The 16,589-nt window shown below is 46.0% G+C and overlaps 1 protein-coding gene and 1 pseudogene across 1 annotated transcript; one reads left to right on the top strand and one right to left on the bottom strand.

The window, feature by feature from the left end:
* Window positions 1-6,549: 6,549 nt before the first annotated feature.
* LOC119309148 lies at window positions 6,550-9,111 on the top strand. The gene is made up of 5 exons (XM_037585207.1): window positions 6,550-6,961; window positions 7,074-7,169; window positions 7,297-7,345; window positions 7,456-7,593; window positions 8,529-9,111. Exons 1-4 carry the CDS (start codon window positions 6,608-6,610, stop codon window positions 7,548-7,550), a joined length of 594 nt encoding a protein of 197 aa, XP_037441104.1. The 5' UTR covers window positions 6,550-6,607; the 3' UTR covers window positions 7,551-7,593; window positions 8,529-9,111.
* A 674-nt stretch (window positions 9,112-9,785) lies between these two features.
* Window positions 9,786-12,127, bottom strand: LOC119348882 (annotated as a pseudogene).
* Window positions 12,128-16,589: the final 4,462 nt, after the last annotated feature.

The raw sequence follows: 16,589 nt of genomic DNA on the forward strand, positions 1-16,589 counted from the left end.
TTGGAAGAAGTACTTGATGGTCTTAAGGCTATTGGGTATAGATGGATTTTAAAAGAAAGACGGACAATGATGGTAATTGTCACCATTAAGAAAGCTCGACTTGTCGCTAAGATGTTTTCCGAAAAGTTCAAGGAGTTGACTATGATGAGACTTTCTCACTCGTAGCGATGCTAAGAGACTGTTGGAATTATATTAGCAGTTACTGCATTATTTATGAAATCTTGCAGATAGGATGTCAAAACATTGTTTCCTCGATGATTTTTGAGGAAAGGTTGTATGTGATACAACCAGGAAGTTTTGTCAATCCTAAAAGATGCTAACAAGTATACAAAACTCCACCAATCCTTATAAGGACTGGAGTGAGCATCTCGGAGTTGGAATATACACTTTGATGAGATGATCAAAGATTTTGGGTTTATACAAAGTTTATGAGAAACTTGTATTTCCAAAGAAGTGAGTGGGATCACTATAGAATTTCTGATGAGTATATGTTATTGACATATTGTTGATCAGGAATGATGTAGAATTTCTGGACAACATATAGGGTTATTTGAAAAGTGTTTTTCAATGGAAAACCTGGATTAAGCTACTTGAACTTTGAGCATCAAGATCTATAAGGATAGATCAAAAATGCTTAATAGTACTTTCAAATAAATACATACCATGACAAGAGTTTGAAGGAGTTCAAAATAGATCGGCAAAGGAGTTCTTGGCTGTGTTATAAGGTGTGAATATTGAGTAAGACTCAAGACCTGACCACGGCAGAAGAGAGAGAAAGTACAAAGGTCGTCCCCTATGCTTCAGACGTATGCTCTACAGTATGCTATGCTATGTACCGCACCTGAAGTGTGCCTTGCCATGAGTCAGTCAGGGGTACAAGAGTGATCCAGGAATGGATCACAGGACAACGGTCAAACTTAACCTTAGTAACTAGTGGACTAAGGAATTTTCTCGATTATGGAGGTGGTAAAAGAGTTTGTCATAAAGGGTTACACCGATGCAAACTTTGACACTAATCCGGATTACTCTGAGTAGTACACCGGATTCGTATAGTAGAACAGTTATTTGGAATAGCTCCAAATAGAGCATGGTAGCTGCATCTAGAGATGACATAGAGATTTGCAAAGCACACACGGATCTGAAAGGTTCAGATCCGTTGACTAATAACCTCTCTCACAAGCGAGATATGATCAAACCCCATGGGTGTTGATTCATTACAATCACATAGTGATGTGAACTAGATTATTGACTCTAGTGCAAGTGGGAGACTATTGGAAATATGCCCTAGAGGCAATAATAAAATGGTTATTATTGTATTTCCTTGTTCATGATAATTGTCTATTGTTCATGCTATAATTGTATTGACCGGAAACCGCAATGCATGTGTGAATACATAGACCACAACATGTCCCTAGTGAGCCTCTAGTTGACTAGCTCGTTGATCAATAGATGGTCATGGTTTCCTGACCATGGACATTGGATATCATTGATAATGGGATCACATCATTAGGAGAATGATGTGATGGACAAGACCCAATCCTAAGCATAGCACAAGATCGTGTAGTTCATTTGCTAAAGCTTTTCTAATGTCAAGTATCATTTCCTTAGACCATGAGATTGTGTAACTCCCGGATACCGTAAGAGTGCTTTGGGTGTACCAAACGTCACAATGTAACTGGGTGACTATAAAGGTACACTACAGGTATCTCCGAAAGTGTCTGTTGGGTTGGCACGAATCGAGACTGGGATTTGTCACTCCGTATGACGGAGAGGTATCTCTGGGCCCACTCGGTAATGCATCATCATAATGAGCTCAATGTGACTAAGTAGTTAGTCACGGGATCATGCATTACGGAACGAGTAGAGTGACTTGCCAGTAACGAGATTGAATGAGGTATTGGGATACCGACGATCGAATCTCGGGCAAGTAACATACCGATTGACAAAGGGAATTGCATACGGGATTGCTTGAATCCTTGGCATCGTGGTTCATCCGATGAGATCATTGTGGAACATGTGGGAGCCAACATGGGTATCCAGATCCTGCTGTTCGTTATTGGCCAGAGAGCTGTCTCGGTCATGTCTGCATGGTTCCCGAACCCGTAGGGTCTACACACTTAAGGTTCGATGACGCTAGGGTTATAAAGGAAGTTTGTATGTGGTTACCGAATGTTGTTCGGAGTCCCGGATGAGATCCCGGACGTCACGAGGAGTTCCGGAATGGTCCGAAGGTAAAGATTTATATATGGGAAGTCCAGTTTCAGTCACCGGAATAGTTTCGGGGGTTATCGGTATTGTACCGGGACCACCGAAAGGTGTCCAGAGGTCCACCGGGTGGGGCCACCTGCCCCGGGGGACTTAATGTGCTGAATATGGGAGGGAACCAGCCCCTAGTGGGCTGGTGCGCCCCTCCCCAAGGGCCCAAGGCGCCTAGGGTTGAAAACCCTATGGGAGGGGGGCGCCTCCACCTTGCTTGGGGGGCAAGTCTCCCCCTCCTGGCCGCCACCCCTCCCCTCTAGATGGGATCTGGAGGGGGCCGGCCCCCTCTCCCCTTCCCCTATATATAGTGGGGGTTTTGGGGCTGCCCAAGACATGAGTTTTTCTCTCCCTGGCGCAGCCCTACCCCAATCCCTCCTCGTCTCTCGCAGTGCTTGGCGAAGCCCTGCTGGAGTGCCATGCTCCTCCATCACCACCACGCTGTTGTGCTGCTGCTGGATGGAGTCTTCCCCATCCTCTCCCTCTCTCCTTGCTGGATCAAGGCACGGGAGACGTCACCGGGCTGTACGTGTGTTGAACGCGGAGGCACCGTTCTTCGGTGCTTAGATCGGATCCGGCCGCGATCTGAATCACTTCGTGAATGACTCCACCGACCGCGTTCTTGTAACGCTTCCGCATCGCGATCTTCAAGGGTATGAAGGTGCACTCCCTCTCTCTCTCTCGTTGCTAGTCTCTCCATAGATTGATCTTGGTGATGCGTAGAAAATTTTGAATTTCTGCTACGTTCTCCAACAACGTCGTCTTGGAGACTTGTGGGTGGTGACCAACGGCTCATGTGGTTGACGGTGGAATGTGCCTGATGACGGCGGTGGTGCGGCGGCCTTGTGGTCGGCGGTGGTTTCTTGTCTCTCTTCTTCGGCGGTGTTCGTGCTCGGCTGCTCCTTGGTGTGCCTCTGCTCGGCGATGCCCTGCGTCTTTGTCGGTGGCACACAGGTGTCGTGACATCGCCTCGGTCTCGCCTGGCCTTCCGAATGTACCCCCGACACAGGTGGTGTCGTGGCGTTGTACTTTCTCGGCTGTGCGATGCCTTTCGATTGCGTCGACGATGCAGTGCCGTGGTTTGGTCTGCTAGGTGATGCCCTTCGGCTACGCCGGTGACACACAGTCTCCGTGGCGTCGTCTCGGCCCCGCGTGACCCTTCGAATGCGCCCCACGACACAGGTGGTGTCGCGGCGTTGTGCAGTCTCGGATGCGCGGAGCCTTTCGATTGCGTCGATGGTGCGGTGTCGTGGTTTGGTCTCGGCTGGCTGATGCCGTTCGATTTCACCGGCGGTGCTCTTTGTTTTTTGTGTTGTGTCTTCCTCCTTGCTCGTCCCTTGTTATGTGTGTTGTTGTGTGTGTTGTTTTGTTTTATCTCTTCACTCCTGTGCCTCCTGTACTTCTGGTTCACTTGAACCTATCTTGCAATAGGTTGCAAAGCCTTATAGGCAACTGAGTACAATTCAGGGGGGGAAATCCCCCCCCCCCCTTGAAAATTCAAAAAAAAAACTCTTCTACTCTGAATCGTATGGACTGAAAAATACGATGACTCAAAGAAATTCTCTACACTAACAACAACTAAAAATAATTAAGATAAGATAAGCAAGAACTCCAGATATTCGGATCAGCAGAATAAGAAATGCAAAAATGTTTGATCGTGTCTCCAAAACCTATTCATAAGGAGCACATTGAATGTATGGAATAATCAACCATTCCACGTACAGTAATTGTTAACAAGGGAAATCTTAACTCGGGAACGTCAGATATAAGGCAGTTGCAAACGGACGCCTTCTCTCCCGTCGGATTCGGTTGCACGTATCGTGGCGCAGGATTTGAGCCAAGTCAGATTTTTAAAGTAGTTTACTTTATGATAAATGTCGGCGGACGTGTTAGAAATCAAAACATAACAACGTAATTGCAGTGGCTAGCGACGCGCCCTCGCACCTAGGAGACCTTGGATCAAGTCCAAGTCCCAAGCTCCCCCTTTTCTCACTAGATGGCATTCTTGTAGTAACATTTAAAATGGTAGTTCATAATTGAACTATGTCACATGGCATTTTCCACCTTTTACAGTTTCATTTTTGTACATGGCATTTTCTATTTATTAAGAGATGGCATTTTTCATTTATTGAGAGATGGAATTCTTATATTAAGGGATGACATTTTTTTATATTAAGATATGGCATTTTTATATTAAGAGATGGTGTTTTTTAATTAAGAGATGTGAAGTTTAATTAGTAAGATGTTTTTTTAATTATTAAGAGATGACATTTTTCTTAAGAGATGGCATTTTTATTTTATGTTTTCTAAGAATCATCAGTAACTTTATTCATACTCATAATGATTACATGTACACTGATTTGGAGCTAAGATTCAGGAAAATACAAAGTAACTCATATGACTAAGAATTACAATGAAATCTCGTTGAAATACCTTCTTCGCGGTATCAATCCCTGCTCGAAGAAATACTCTAAAAACTTCGATAAAGAGGTGGCATTTTTAAATTAAGGGATGACATTTTTTATATTAAGATATGGCATTTTTATATTAAGAGATGTGAAGTTTAATTAGTAAGATGTTTTTTTAATTATTAAGTGATGACATTTTTCTTTAAAAGATGGCATTTTTATTTTATGTTTTCTAAGAATCATCAGTAACTTTATTCATATTCATAACGATTACATGTACACTGATTTGGAGCTAAGATCCAGGAAAATACAAAGTAACTCATATGACTAAGAATTACAATGAAATCTCGTTGAAATACCTTCTTCGCGGTATCAATCCCTGCTCGAAGAAATGCTCTAAAAATTTCGATAAAGAGGCCGCAATTGGACTGCAGCAGGTGTTGTCACTCTTTCACCCGCATGAACAATACAAATAATGTTTTTCAAAAACGCCTTGAGTTGCCCATGCAAAAATATGGAGATGTCATTTTTATTATTAGGAGATGGCTTATTTTGTGTGATGCTTAAAGGCCAATTTCCGTGTGGTGCTTAAGCCGGGATTTTCTTTTTTAATTTTTGAGAGTTTATTAAAGTTTTTGCCTGCGAAAAAAATTCAGGTCACTCGAATTTTTTTTATAAAATGTTTTAAGGTGGAAATTTTAAACAAAATAAAAACAATTTAACTTGGCCTTTTCTCACCATATGGCATTTTTTGTAGAAACAATTAAAATGGTAGTTTATAAATTTTGAACTATGTTACATGGCATTCTAAACACCCCCTCCCTTTAGTTTTGTTATTCTACATAGAAGTTTCTAAATTAAGATAAATCAATTTACTATTCGTCCTAAGTCGTTTTTGTGGGCATTTTTTGCCTGATGCAGAATATATATCGCAAATCGTCTTGCATTGCAAATTTACAACTCGAGATTAAAATGTTCCTGCTACATTTAGTTCACACACACGCGCGCACATAGGTCATCACACACACACACACACACACACACACACACACACACACACACTACTATGGACGGCGGTGGCGGGTCATGGCCTCACAACGGAGAGCGGCGGCGACTCACGGCTTCACGATGGAGGGCGGCGGCGACTCACGGCTTCACGCTGAGGTGGTACTCGCAGGCAGACTTGTAGACGGTGTAGGCGAGCTCATACTCCGCGTGTGCCGCCTTGAAACGTGTAGTGGCACCCTCTCGCCGGTGTCGGGCGCCTCCTTCGTGGCGAATCGAGCGACCTCCGCCTCGCGAAGAGCTTTCGTCGACGACCCAAGCACGTCTTACAGCTCATCGAAGCAATGCCACCTTCGGCTCCCATCGCTGCAGGAGAGGATGCCACGCTGGTGCGCTTGCTCACGGCGCGACGACTCAATGGTGTGGCCGTTAGAGCTGTCGTACTCCGCGTTGTACCGACGCTTGCACGTCGGCAACAGGCAGCGGTACCACGTTCGCAGCCAGCACCTTCTCCCAACATGGCTGCACTCGCCGTAGCTAAAAAAAGGTGGTGGAGGGGATAAGATAGTGGCAGATCTGAATGCGAGATGGGAACCCTAAATCGGCAGCTGCCCGTAGATATTTTTTTTTTTTTTGAGACAAGCCCGTAAATATAGTGGATGAAGGGGGCGGTTTGCGGGCCCTCGTAAAATATTGACGGGCCGACGTAAATTTAGCGGACCTGATCTGGGCCAAAAAGGGCCGGATACGTTGTCCCGCCTGCAAAAATATGGGCCGGCTCCGAGATAGCGCAACCTGATCCGTAAAGCTACCCCTCAAAAAAAAAACACGTCTATAAAGCTTTCCTCCCCCGAACGAACTAGTACTCCGCGTTCAAAATTCAAAATCTCAAGCAGACCATTCTTCTTCCTCCACCCAAGCGGACTTCAGAGGCAGCCATGAGGAAGGCGCCCGCAGCGGCCTCCAAGCCCAAGCCAAGGGCGAGGGCCAAGCCCAAGGCGAAGGCCAGCCCCGACTCCCTCTCCAGCGCCTCGTCGCCGTCCCGCAGCGGCGGGTCTCCCGTCGCGGTCGGCCGCGGCCTCCTCTCGCCCTCCTCGCCGGCGACGCCCAAGGCCAGGTCCCCCCTCTCCCCGTTCGCCACATCCACTCCGGCCTCCGTGTCCACCGTCGGCGACCTGAGGAGCCTCGCCGCCTCGAGCCTCGACTCGCTCAAGCGCCGCCTCGACGCGCTCCACGGCGACTCCGCCCGCGACCTCGAGGCCTCCCACTCCCGAATCTCCAAGCGCATCAAGGTGACCTCTCTCCCTCTCTCTCGGATCCCGCTCCAGCCCAGCCCTTTTGCCCTCCTTGGCCCATCGATCGTGTGACGTGATCCATCGCCTTCCTTCCGTGCGCGCCGTTCAGATGCAGACGCAGAGCTGCCTCAAGCTGGCGGAGGAGGCGGACAAGGAGCATAAGAAGATGGACGAGAAGTTCTCCGGGCGCGCCGAGGAGATGAAGGTACGCTCGTGCCTTTCCTCGTTCGATTCCATGTTTGATCGACCCCGTTGGTCGTGCGTGCTGCCGTGTATTCTGAATTTCGTGCGGATTTGGACCCTGAAATTGCGATTCTCCGTGTGGATTCCAGGCATCGTACAAGAAGTTCCTGACAGAGGTGCAGTCGTCTTCGTCTCGTGGTACTGCAGCGAGCGAGCAGAGACATCTATCTTCTGAATTTTACTTCAGTTCAAGCCACTAAGGCAGTGGTGGTGCATCGTTTAGTACTAACTTGGTTTGCACTTGTCAGTGTCCAAGGTGACCTTCCCTGAGATGGCAAAGTCCGTGGCCAGAGCTATCGATGGCATGCGCAGTCGCTACAACATCCCAGCTACGCCTGCTTAGCATACAGTTCAGTTCAGGCTGTGTCTGCTACGTCTCTGAATTGGTAATCACTTCTCCAGTTTCCAAGTTGACATATGAGTTGGTCATGTTCAGTAAATTTTCATGAGTGTTTGTCCATGAAAATCGACATGTGTAGTATCTACCAGGGATAGTGATTGTTGGTTACAGGTTACCAAAGGGTATATGCAGTTCTAGTAGCAGTCATAATATATCAAGGACGAATAAGAGATCACTAGAGCCTTAGATGATCCTATCCTTTTACTTGCTTGGTTGATTCCTGCTTTTGTGTAGAACAACGTCTGGGCTGTGTATAATGGACATTTCTAATCCGTGGACATCAACAATGTCGTACATGTTGGCTTGGATATTTCAGACGCTTATTTCAGTTGGATTTAGAAGCATCATGTGTTTCAAACTAATATCCAGAAATTTGTGGTCTAAATGCACAGATTTTACTATGTATTCGACTTGTATGAGTCAATCATACTTCCAAAATCTGTTTGTTTAACACCTCATAGAAATTGCCTTATCTAGAGATATAATTCTTCCGTATCTTCCTCTGTGGGTGCTCAATTATGTGATTGCACAATAATCCTTCCATATCTCCCTCTGCGTGTACTCGATTATGTGATTACATAATAATTGCAGTATTCCAAGAAATTCTGTAATGTGAATTCTATTGGCTAAACAAAAAAGCTATCTACATCACACATAGAGATAGGAAATCTTCCTCTGATTCCATTGTGTTTGTGCTGTTTACAGTCTTTCTTCAACAACTAGCATCATTGATTCCTTCTCATGTTCCCATTTTATTTTATCAAAACTAGACCATACGTATAAAAGTCATGCGCTGTTCATGTTTACTTCTATATGCCGACATCCATCTTCTTGTTTCGCTCTCTTTACAGTTTACACAGTTGTGACTCTTGCCTGTGGTAATGTTTACTAGCTGAATCTTGTCTGTATTTTCTGTAACAGGTACATGCCCTTCTCCAGATCAACCTGACTGCTGAATTCCTCGACTCGTGGCAGCAGAAAACTCGCACATTTGTAAACAACAACTGTTACACTTACATCATACCTTTTGCTAGTCTCTTTGTCAGCGACGTTAAAACTCGTTACGGTCACTCCAATATATGGGACTCGTTTCTGCTCCATTCCATTGCATGTGTGCGTTACCACTATCGGTATTATCATAGATACTATAACTTGTAAGGATCACGATATTGCAGATCTGAAACACAGTTCGTGATGCAGTATTTGTTTACAGAAGGGAAAACCCGTCTATCTGAATGGTGGTTATAAACATTGTTTATACCTTGCATTGTACAAGTTCGTCGTCAGGCGGTCGATCTATTTCAGTGGATATTGGAAATTCGCTGAGTTTTTTCTGTCCATGTTGTTAGCATTTTCTATTCTGTTTCCTTCCATTCTTTCTTCCTTGTGTCATGTGCTCTTCACCAAGAACTTTGCTTGCTGTGAGCTGAATTATCTGGCCAGTGACTAGATGTCAGGATGTAACCTGTTGACATATAAATTATTTGAGAGCATTTTCCCCGGATGTTTAGGACATTTTTGCAAGGATTCCTTTGGAATTGGAAGCCATGTTTTGCTTGCTCCCTCCTTGTGCAATCCACGGTATCAGAATGTGCTGATCGTTCACCGTTGTCGTTTCTGTGGCATCTGTGAACTGTGATGTGTTCCTTCTGCCCATGGTTGTCAGTGTCAACAATACTGAAATGTTTCAATGATACGATCCTGGAACATTGAGTCTTCGTAGAGCCAGTGAAAATTGACTGCCTACTTGTGCGAAGCTAGAGCGAGTGTATGAACAGATCACTGACAATTTCATGGCTGGAAACCTGAAAGACTTGGCTGGTCACCGGTGATGGACAATTCTTTTACAGTTTGGCTACAAACTGGACCAATATGTGCTTCAGGTCTGCCCTGTCGCTCTATAGGAGAAAGATGAACAGAGGACCACCATATCTATCTTGCTACAGGAGATCACATCTTCAGCACTTTCTACACACAAAAAATAACAACAGAAAAAAAAATCCCCCCCTAGCAGTGCTCCCGAGTCCCGAGTCCCGACACACGGCTAAAGAACCAAGGATTTCTTAGATCATAGAAGCACTGATAATACGCACAGCTACGCAAAACATTTTGGCACAAAGAACAGGCGCACGCCGGACATTAAGAATCAAACAGACTGCACATGTAAGAGATCTAGAATAACATTACAACATAGCATGACCATTTGTGCATCTCAACCTTGCCAAAGATATCCATAGTTCAGAGCATTAACAAGATGATCATTGATCAAGACATCATAACAAGCACCAAACGATCACATCCAATATGGCATGTGGTACAAGTAGGAAGAGCTAAGGACAAAAGGCAAGCCAGGAGTCATGACCATTCAGACATGCCCTGTGGAGAATGGAGGCTCCTCAGCTTTTCTTGCATCATATCATGGCCTGGAATCGGAACAATGCTCTCTTGGAGGCGGTGCTGAGTAAGCAACATGCAATAGTGACTCTTCCCAATGTTCACAACACCTAGGAACTTGCCATCAACATTGCAGCGCAACACATGCTTCTTATTGAACATGACCAGCAGCTCACATTTGTTTAGCACAGCCACATCGTTCAACAATCGCACCGTAGAATCAAGTGACCTTATCCTTTTCTTTACAAAAGAAGTTGAATAAAGTTGTCTTGATGCCTCCACGGTTGACAGATCAATCCGGTACTTGAAAGCCCAGATTTCAGCCTCGTAATCCTGCATCACCCAGACATCCATTGAAGTGGACCTGGGAGTCGAGCCGCCCCAGAAAGCAAGTGTCCCCTCCATGTCGAACAACTTCCTACAATGGCATGGCTGGGTGGGACCGCGCATCCATCGGAATGACTCCTCTTCTGTGTCGAACACAATAATGTCTCCGTCGTCTCCCATAATGTCGCTGGCACCACAATGACGCCAGTGCAGGCTGCCACGGTGGTGGACTGGTGGTGAACAGTCGGATGAAAAACGCAGCTTGTTGAGTAGCTTCTGTTCTGCAGAAGGCGATGAGACTGTCGGCATTCTGACTCTGATGTGCCTCGGCTTGTCGGATCCCACCGTGAGGACGTATAAGCTGGATGTGGACGAGTCATGTGACTGTGAGACCCAGAGCACCCTATATTCTCCAGTTGAATGGTGGCAGTAGAAACCGGCTATGGTGTTGTATTGCCTCTGAGGCTCCGGTAGGAGAGCATACGTGCGGATGACCGGGTTGCAGATGTAGAGCTGGTTGCCTCGAGAGACGACGAGGAAGCCATCGCAGGCGCCTCTGAGGCAATTCTGCAAGCGATGTTCAGGACCCGGGAGGAAAGGCCAGAGCTGCTCATGGACATTGGCGTCACGAACGACGACGAGGCTGGCGGGCCGCCCCTGGCCATCGACGATGGGGAACGACGGCTGGCGGCGGCGGTGCTCGAGCATGAATGCGGGCGTGGATGTCGCACTACGCCATGACGCGCTGACGGCGCGGCAACGGCCGACGTCCTTCGACGGCAAACTGATGAGTATCTTGTCCATGATATCCTCAGGCAGATCCTCGAGCATGGTCGCGCCTCTTCTGCCCGGCATCGTCGTCCGTCGGAGCCCGGTCAGCTGAAATGTCGCGGCAAGCTTTAGTTCGTCCACCCACGGCTAACTCCTTTGGAGCAGCTGAAATCATGAAGACAAGCAAGTACAAACTGTTAGCTTACACCTGATTGTAGTTAAGCAGTTGTTTGTGCAATGTGGATGCACTTGTGTGATTGTGGGCTACAATTTGCTGCAAAGTTGACGGCCACTGCCAGTGTGTGTGTACGCAGGTTGGCCATGTATGTATGTGTTGCAGTAAAACTGAGTTGTAGCATTCGCTGCTCAGCTCAGTTGCCGTATCTGTTAGTAGTATACAGCTCAAAAGAAGAACAGAGAAGGGCATCCGTCGCCTGAAAACTCTCTCTGTGTGTGTGTGTCTCTGCTACTGAGGTACTACTACTCTGTCGGTCTTTCTGTGCTTTGTGTGTGCCTCAGCGAGGAAACTGAGCTGAACCACCTCGAGTGCGTTTGTTCCCGCCGGTGAGAAGCGAGACGAGGGAGGGGCGAGAGGAGTTTACCCTCGGCGGTGGCGGCGGCGAGCTACGTGCGCATCGCGAGTGTGCTCCGTCGCCTCTGGTTAATTTGAGCCTAGGCCAGATGCAGATGCGTGGAGAGAAACATGAAGAGGGCGCACCTGAGACGAGAGAGACGGCGTCCAGCTTGGGCGGCGAAGGCGCTCACCTGCGTCGGAGAAGAAGGCGGCGGCGGCGGCGGAGGCGGAGAAGGTGTCTGTCGGAGAGAGGCAGAGCAGCGGCTCGGCTGAGTGGTCGTCGAACCGTGTCGGTGCGGGCCCGGGGCCAGGCTCGTCCGCAGCCAGGACAGAAGGAGAGCACGAGGTGCGGGCTCCGGCGAGCTGGATCCCCTTCCTTTGGGGAGAGCTCGAGCGAGGGAGAGAGGGTGAGGACGGCGAATTTCCTGTCGCAGGGCGGACATTGACCAATTTTTTCTCTCTCCTTTGGTCTCCCCTCCCAATTGGGCTGCGTCCACCCAGGGCTAAACGTGCCTGGCAGGCACGGCCCACGATGACATGTTTAGTATACGGGCCGTGTCGTGCTAGCCCGCGAGCCTCTCTGTCAGGCCCAGGCACAACACTGTAGAGGAGATGAATGCCATGTTACTTGCACAGTACACAAAGGACGAGGTAAAAACTGCTCTCTTTCAGATGGTTCCAACAAAGGCACCGGGACCGGACGGATTTCCGGCACACTTCTATCAAAGGCATTGGGACATTTGTGGGGACGAGGTGACGAATGCGGTGCTGAGAATTATAAAAGGGGAGGAAGGAGCTGAATGTGTCAACGAAACGGTTTTGGTACTCATCTCTAAGGTTTTGAACCCAACCCAACTCTCTCAATTTCGTCCGATTAGTTTATGTAATGTAATCTATAAAATTGCGTCCAAAGTGGTTGCCAACAGGCTAAAGCGAATCCTTCCTGACATCATATCTGAAGAACAGTCAGCGTTTGTTCCGGGAAGGTTAATCACAGATAATATAATTTGTGCTTATGAGTGTTTGCATTTCATGAAGAGAAGCAAAGCCAAATCAAACAGCTACTGCGCCCTAAAGCTTGACATGATGAAAGCTTATGACCGGTTGGAGTGGCCTTACCTCAAGGCTATGATGGAGAAGTTGGGTTTTGCACAAGCATGGATACAGGTAGTAATGAACATGGTGCAATCAGTTAAGTTCTCAGTTCTTTTCAATGGTGAGAAACTAGAACAATTCGTACCCACTCATGGTATCCGACAGGGAGATCCTATCTCTCCTTACCTTTTCTTGATTGCGGCAGAGGCCTTTCGTGCCTACTAAAATCGAGTTCCGAGTCGACTAGTCTAGAAGGGATCAAGGTGGCACCAACAGCTCCGGTTGTCATCTCCTTTTCGCGGACGACAGCCTGCTGCTTTTTAAGTCAAGTGTTGAGGGAGTTGTGACGATGTCAAACCTGTTGGAGATTTATTGCAAAGCTTCGGGGCAACGGATAAATAATGAAAAGGCATCCATCTTCTTCAGCAAGGGTTGTCCTCAGGTGATGCTGGATAACATAAAACAAACTTTGGACGTGCATAATGAGTCTTTGAGTGATAGGTACCTTGGGATGCCTACTGATGTGGGTCAATAAAAAATGGGCACGTTTAAATATTTGAGAGACAGAGTATGGGAGAAAGTCGGAGGGTGGATGGAGAAATTGTTGTCTGCAGTAGGCAAGGAGGTACTTATCAAGTCGGTGGCCCAAGCTATCCCAGTTTACTCTATGGCTAGTTCAAGGTTACCCCAAGGATTGTGTGAAAATATTACCTCAATAATTAGGCAATTTTGGTGGGGGAGCAAGGAAGGAAGGAGGAAGCCAACATGGGTAGCATGGGATGTGATGACTCAACCAAAATACATGGGAGGTATGGGTTTCAGAGACATAGAAATTTTCAACCTTGCTTTGTTGGCCCGTCAAGCTTGGAGGATTCTGAATGATCCGAACTCTTTAAGTGCAAAAATACTAAAAGTTGCATACTTCCCGACTTGCGTTTCTTGGAAGCAGAGTTGGGGAATGGCCCCTCGCAAATATGGCGAGCAGTGATTGATGGAAGGGATGTATTAAGGCAAGGACTTATTCGGCGAGTCGGAGATGGAAGTACTATAAAGATTTGGGAGACAAACTGGATACCTAGGGCTGGTCCGTTGCGCCCCATAATATCTATTTCAGATAACCCTCCGGTGTTTGTCTCTGAACTGATTGATGCAACGACAGCAACATGGAGAGAAGAGCTGATAAGAGCAAATTTTATACCATATGATGCTAACGCCATTATGTCCATCCCGTTGTGCACTAGGGTCATTGATGATTTTTGGGCCTGGGAGGCCGAGAGAAGCGGGAGATTCACAGTAAGATCATGCTACCGGATGGTCATGAACAAAAAATTCCATAGAAAGAATTGGATAGAGGAAACTACAGGAGTATCTGATTTGAGTGCAAGAGGCAAAGCATGGAATGATCTTTGCCACATTAAAGTCCCAGCAAAACTGAGGGTGTTCTTATGGAGACTTGCGCAACATTCCATGCCATCCATGGATGTACTGCATCATCGCAACATGGCGACCACGCACCTCTGTGCGTTGTGCGGCTGTGCCGACTCGTGGAGACACGCTCTTTTTGATTGCACCATGTCACGATGTATTTGGTCTTTGTCAGAGGTTTCTTTGGTTGAACGAGTCAGCATGAACACTGATACGAATGCTCGGAATTGGCTCTTTGCAATGCACGATCAACTGCCACAGAGGGAGTTTGTGCTTTTGGTTGTAACTCTCTGGTCGGTATGGAAGGCGAGACGTAAGGCAATATATGAAGGTATCTTTGAAAGTCCAGACGCCACACATCAGTTTATTAAAGCCTACCTGAGGGATCTTGACACACTTGAGGAGACAGGAAGCAAACCTCCAGGGAGGCGACAAAGCAGACCGAACCAATGGCTCAAACCTCCTGACGGAATGTTCAAGTTCAATGTCGATGCTGCAGTACCCCAGAGCCGGAGTCGCGGCATAGCAGTAACCATATGTCGTGACCAGGATGGATTTTTTCAGGGAGCATCAGCATTAGTGGTGAAAGGAGTTTTTGATCCTCCGACTGTTGAGGCTCTTGCTATTCGGGAAGCATTGGCACTTGCTGCAGATCTTAACATACAGAGTGCATATGTAGCTTCGGATTGCAGAACGGTGGTACATGATATTAAGCAAAGGAACCCGGTAAGCTATGGGGCGATCCTACATGAAATAATAGATCAGAGCTCTTTTTTAAGTAGATGTAGCTTTGTGCATGAGTTTAGGAGCTCAAATTTCGAGGCTCACAATCTAGCGAAGCATTGTTCAAATTTAGGGGTGGGCCGCCATATTTGGTTAGGGCACCCCGGTGATCTCTCTTTTATACCTATGAATATCGTTTTGGTCTAAATAAAGCTTCGCGAGGTTGTCTAAAAAAACAAGTTGTGACATTCGCTAAAAAAACAAGTTGTGTCATGCCAGGCACCACAGCGACTATTTATCGCATTAAGCGATTCTGTAGGGATGTCTCACGTCGAGGAAACAATGTTACGCCGGCCCATTTTAGCGCATAAAGGTTGAAAAAATCAGGAATAAAAGAAAGCACCCAAGGATTGAACCCTAGTCTCCAGGGTGACCGCCGACGCAACTAACCACTCCGCCCGCATGAAGTTATATTGCGACCTACTAGAGGCGACCGGAGCTGGTCTTCTCCGGTTTTTCTTTGTTTTCTCGTTTTTTTTCTTCTCTGACTTTTTCATTCTTTCCTTTTTTCTTCATCAATTTGTTTATTTTTTTTCTTTGTTTATTTTTGTTTTTCAATCTACATTTTCATATACATGTTTAACATTTCTTCAGATACTTGTTCAACATTTTTTAATTACTTGTTCAACATTTTTATATACATGATCAATATTTTTTAAACACTTGTTCAACATTTTTATTTCTTATTGTTTTTTATTCTATATTTTTATATACAAGATCAATATTGTTTCAAATACTTGTTCAATATTTTTCAAATAATTTCTCAACAGTTTTTTAAATACGTGTTCAACATTTTTATATACATGATCAATTTGTTTTTCAAATACTTGTTCAACATTTTTCATATACATGGTCAACATTTTGTCAAATACTTGTTCAATATTTTTTATATACATGATCAACATATCTTTTCAAATACTTGTTCAATATTTCTTCAAATACTCGTTCAACATTTTTATATACGTGATCAACATTTTTTCAAATGTTTTTCAAGAGTGTTTAAGAATATTTAAAGTATAAACAAAAGTACAAAAATAAAATTACAGAAAATGTAAAAAAAGGAACAAAGAGGTTGTGGCCTCCCGCGCTCGTGGGCCGGCCCAGCTCTCTCACCCTTCAGGGAGTCCGAAGCCAGGACTCCGTTGAAGGCGGGAGCAACTAATAACGAGCACTCCTTCTGGAGCCTCGCAACGATCAGCGCCACATGGCGCGCTCACAGCTATTCGCCACGTATCGTGCTCTGGACGCTCCCTCCGGATTTTGTTTTTATTTTATTTTTACGCACGCATTTTCGGCTTTTAAAAGGTTTTTTTTGGGTTTTTTTGACGTTTTGGTTTTCTACCGGTCTTCCCTAGCTTTTCGACAAAAAAATGTTTTCGAAAAAAATAACTTTTTTGCGGAAAAAATGTATTTTTTTCGCGAGAGGCACGGTTTTGCTTCCGCCAGAGGCACGGTTGTGCTTTCGCGAGAGGCACGGGCGTGCCTCTTTCGGAAAGGGAAAAAACGCGTTTTCTGTTTTTTTTTCTTTCGCGAGAGGCACGGTTTTGCTTCCGCCAGAGGCAGGGTTGTGCTTTCCGAGAGGCACGGGAACGCGTTTTCTGTTTTTTTTTCTT

Source organism: Triticum dicoccoides, chromosome 1B (genome assembly GCF_002162155.2).
Source record: "Triticum dicoccoides isolate Atlit2015 ecotype Zavitan chromosome 1B, WEW_v2.0, whole genome shotgun sequence".
Taxonomy (NCBI): domain Eukaryota; kingdom Viridiplantae; phylum Streptophyta; class Magnoliopsida; order Poales; family Poaceae; genus Triticum; species Triticum dicoccoides.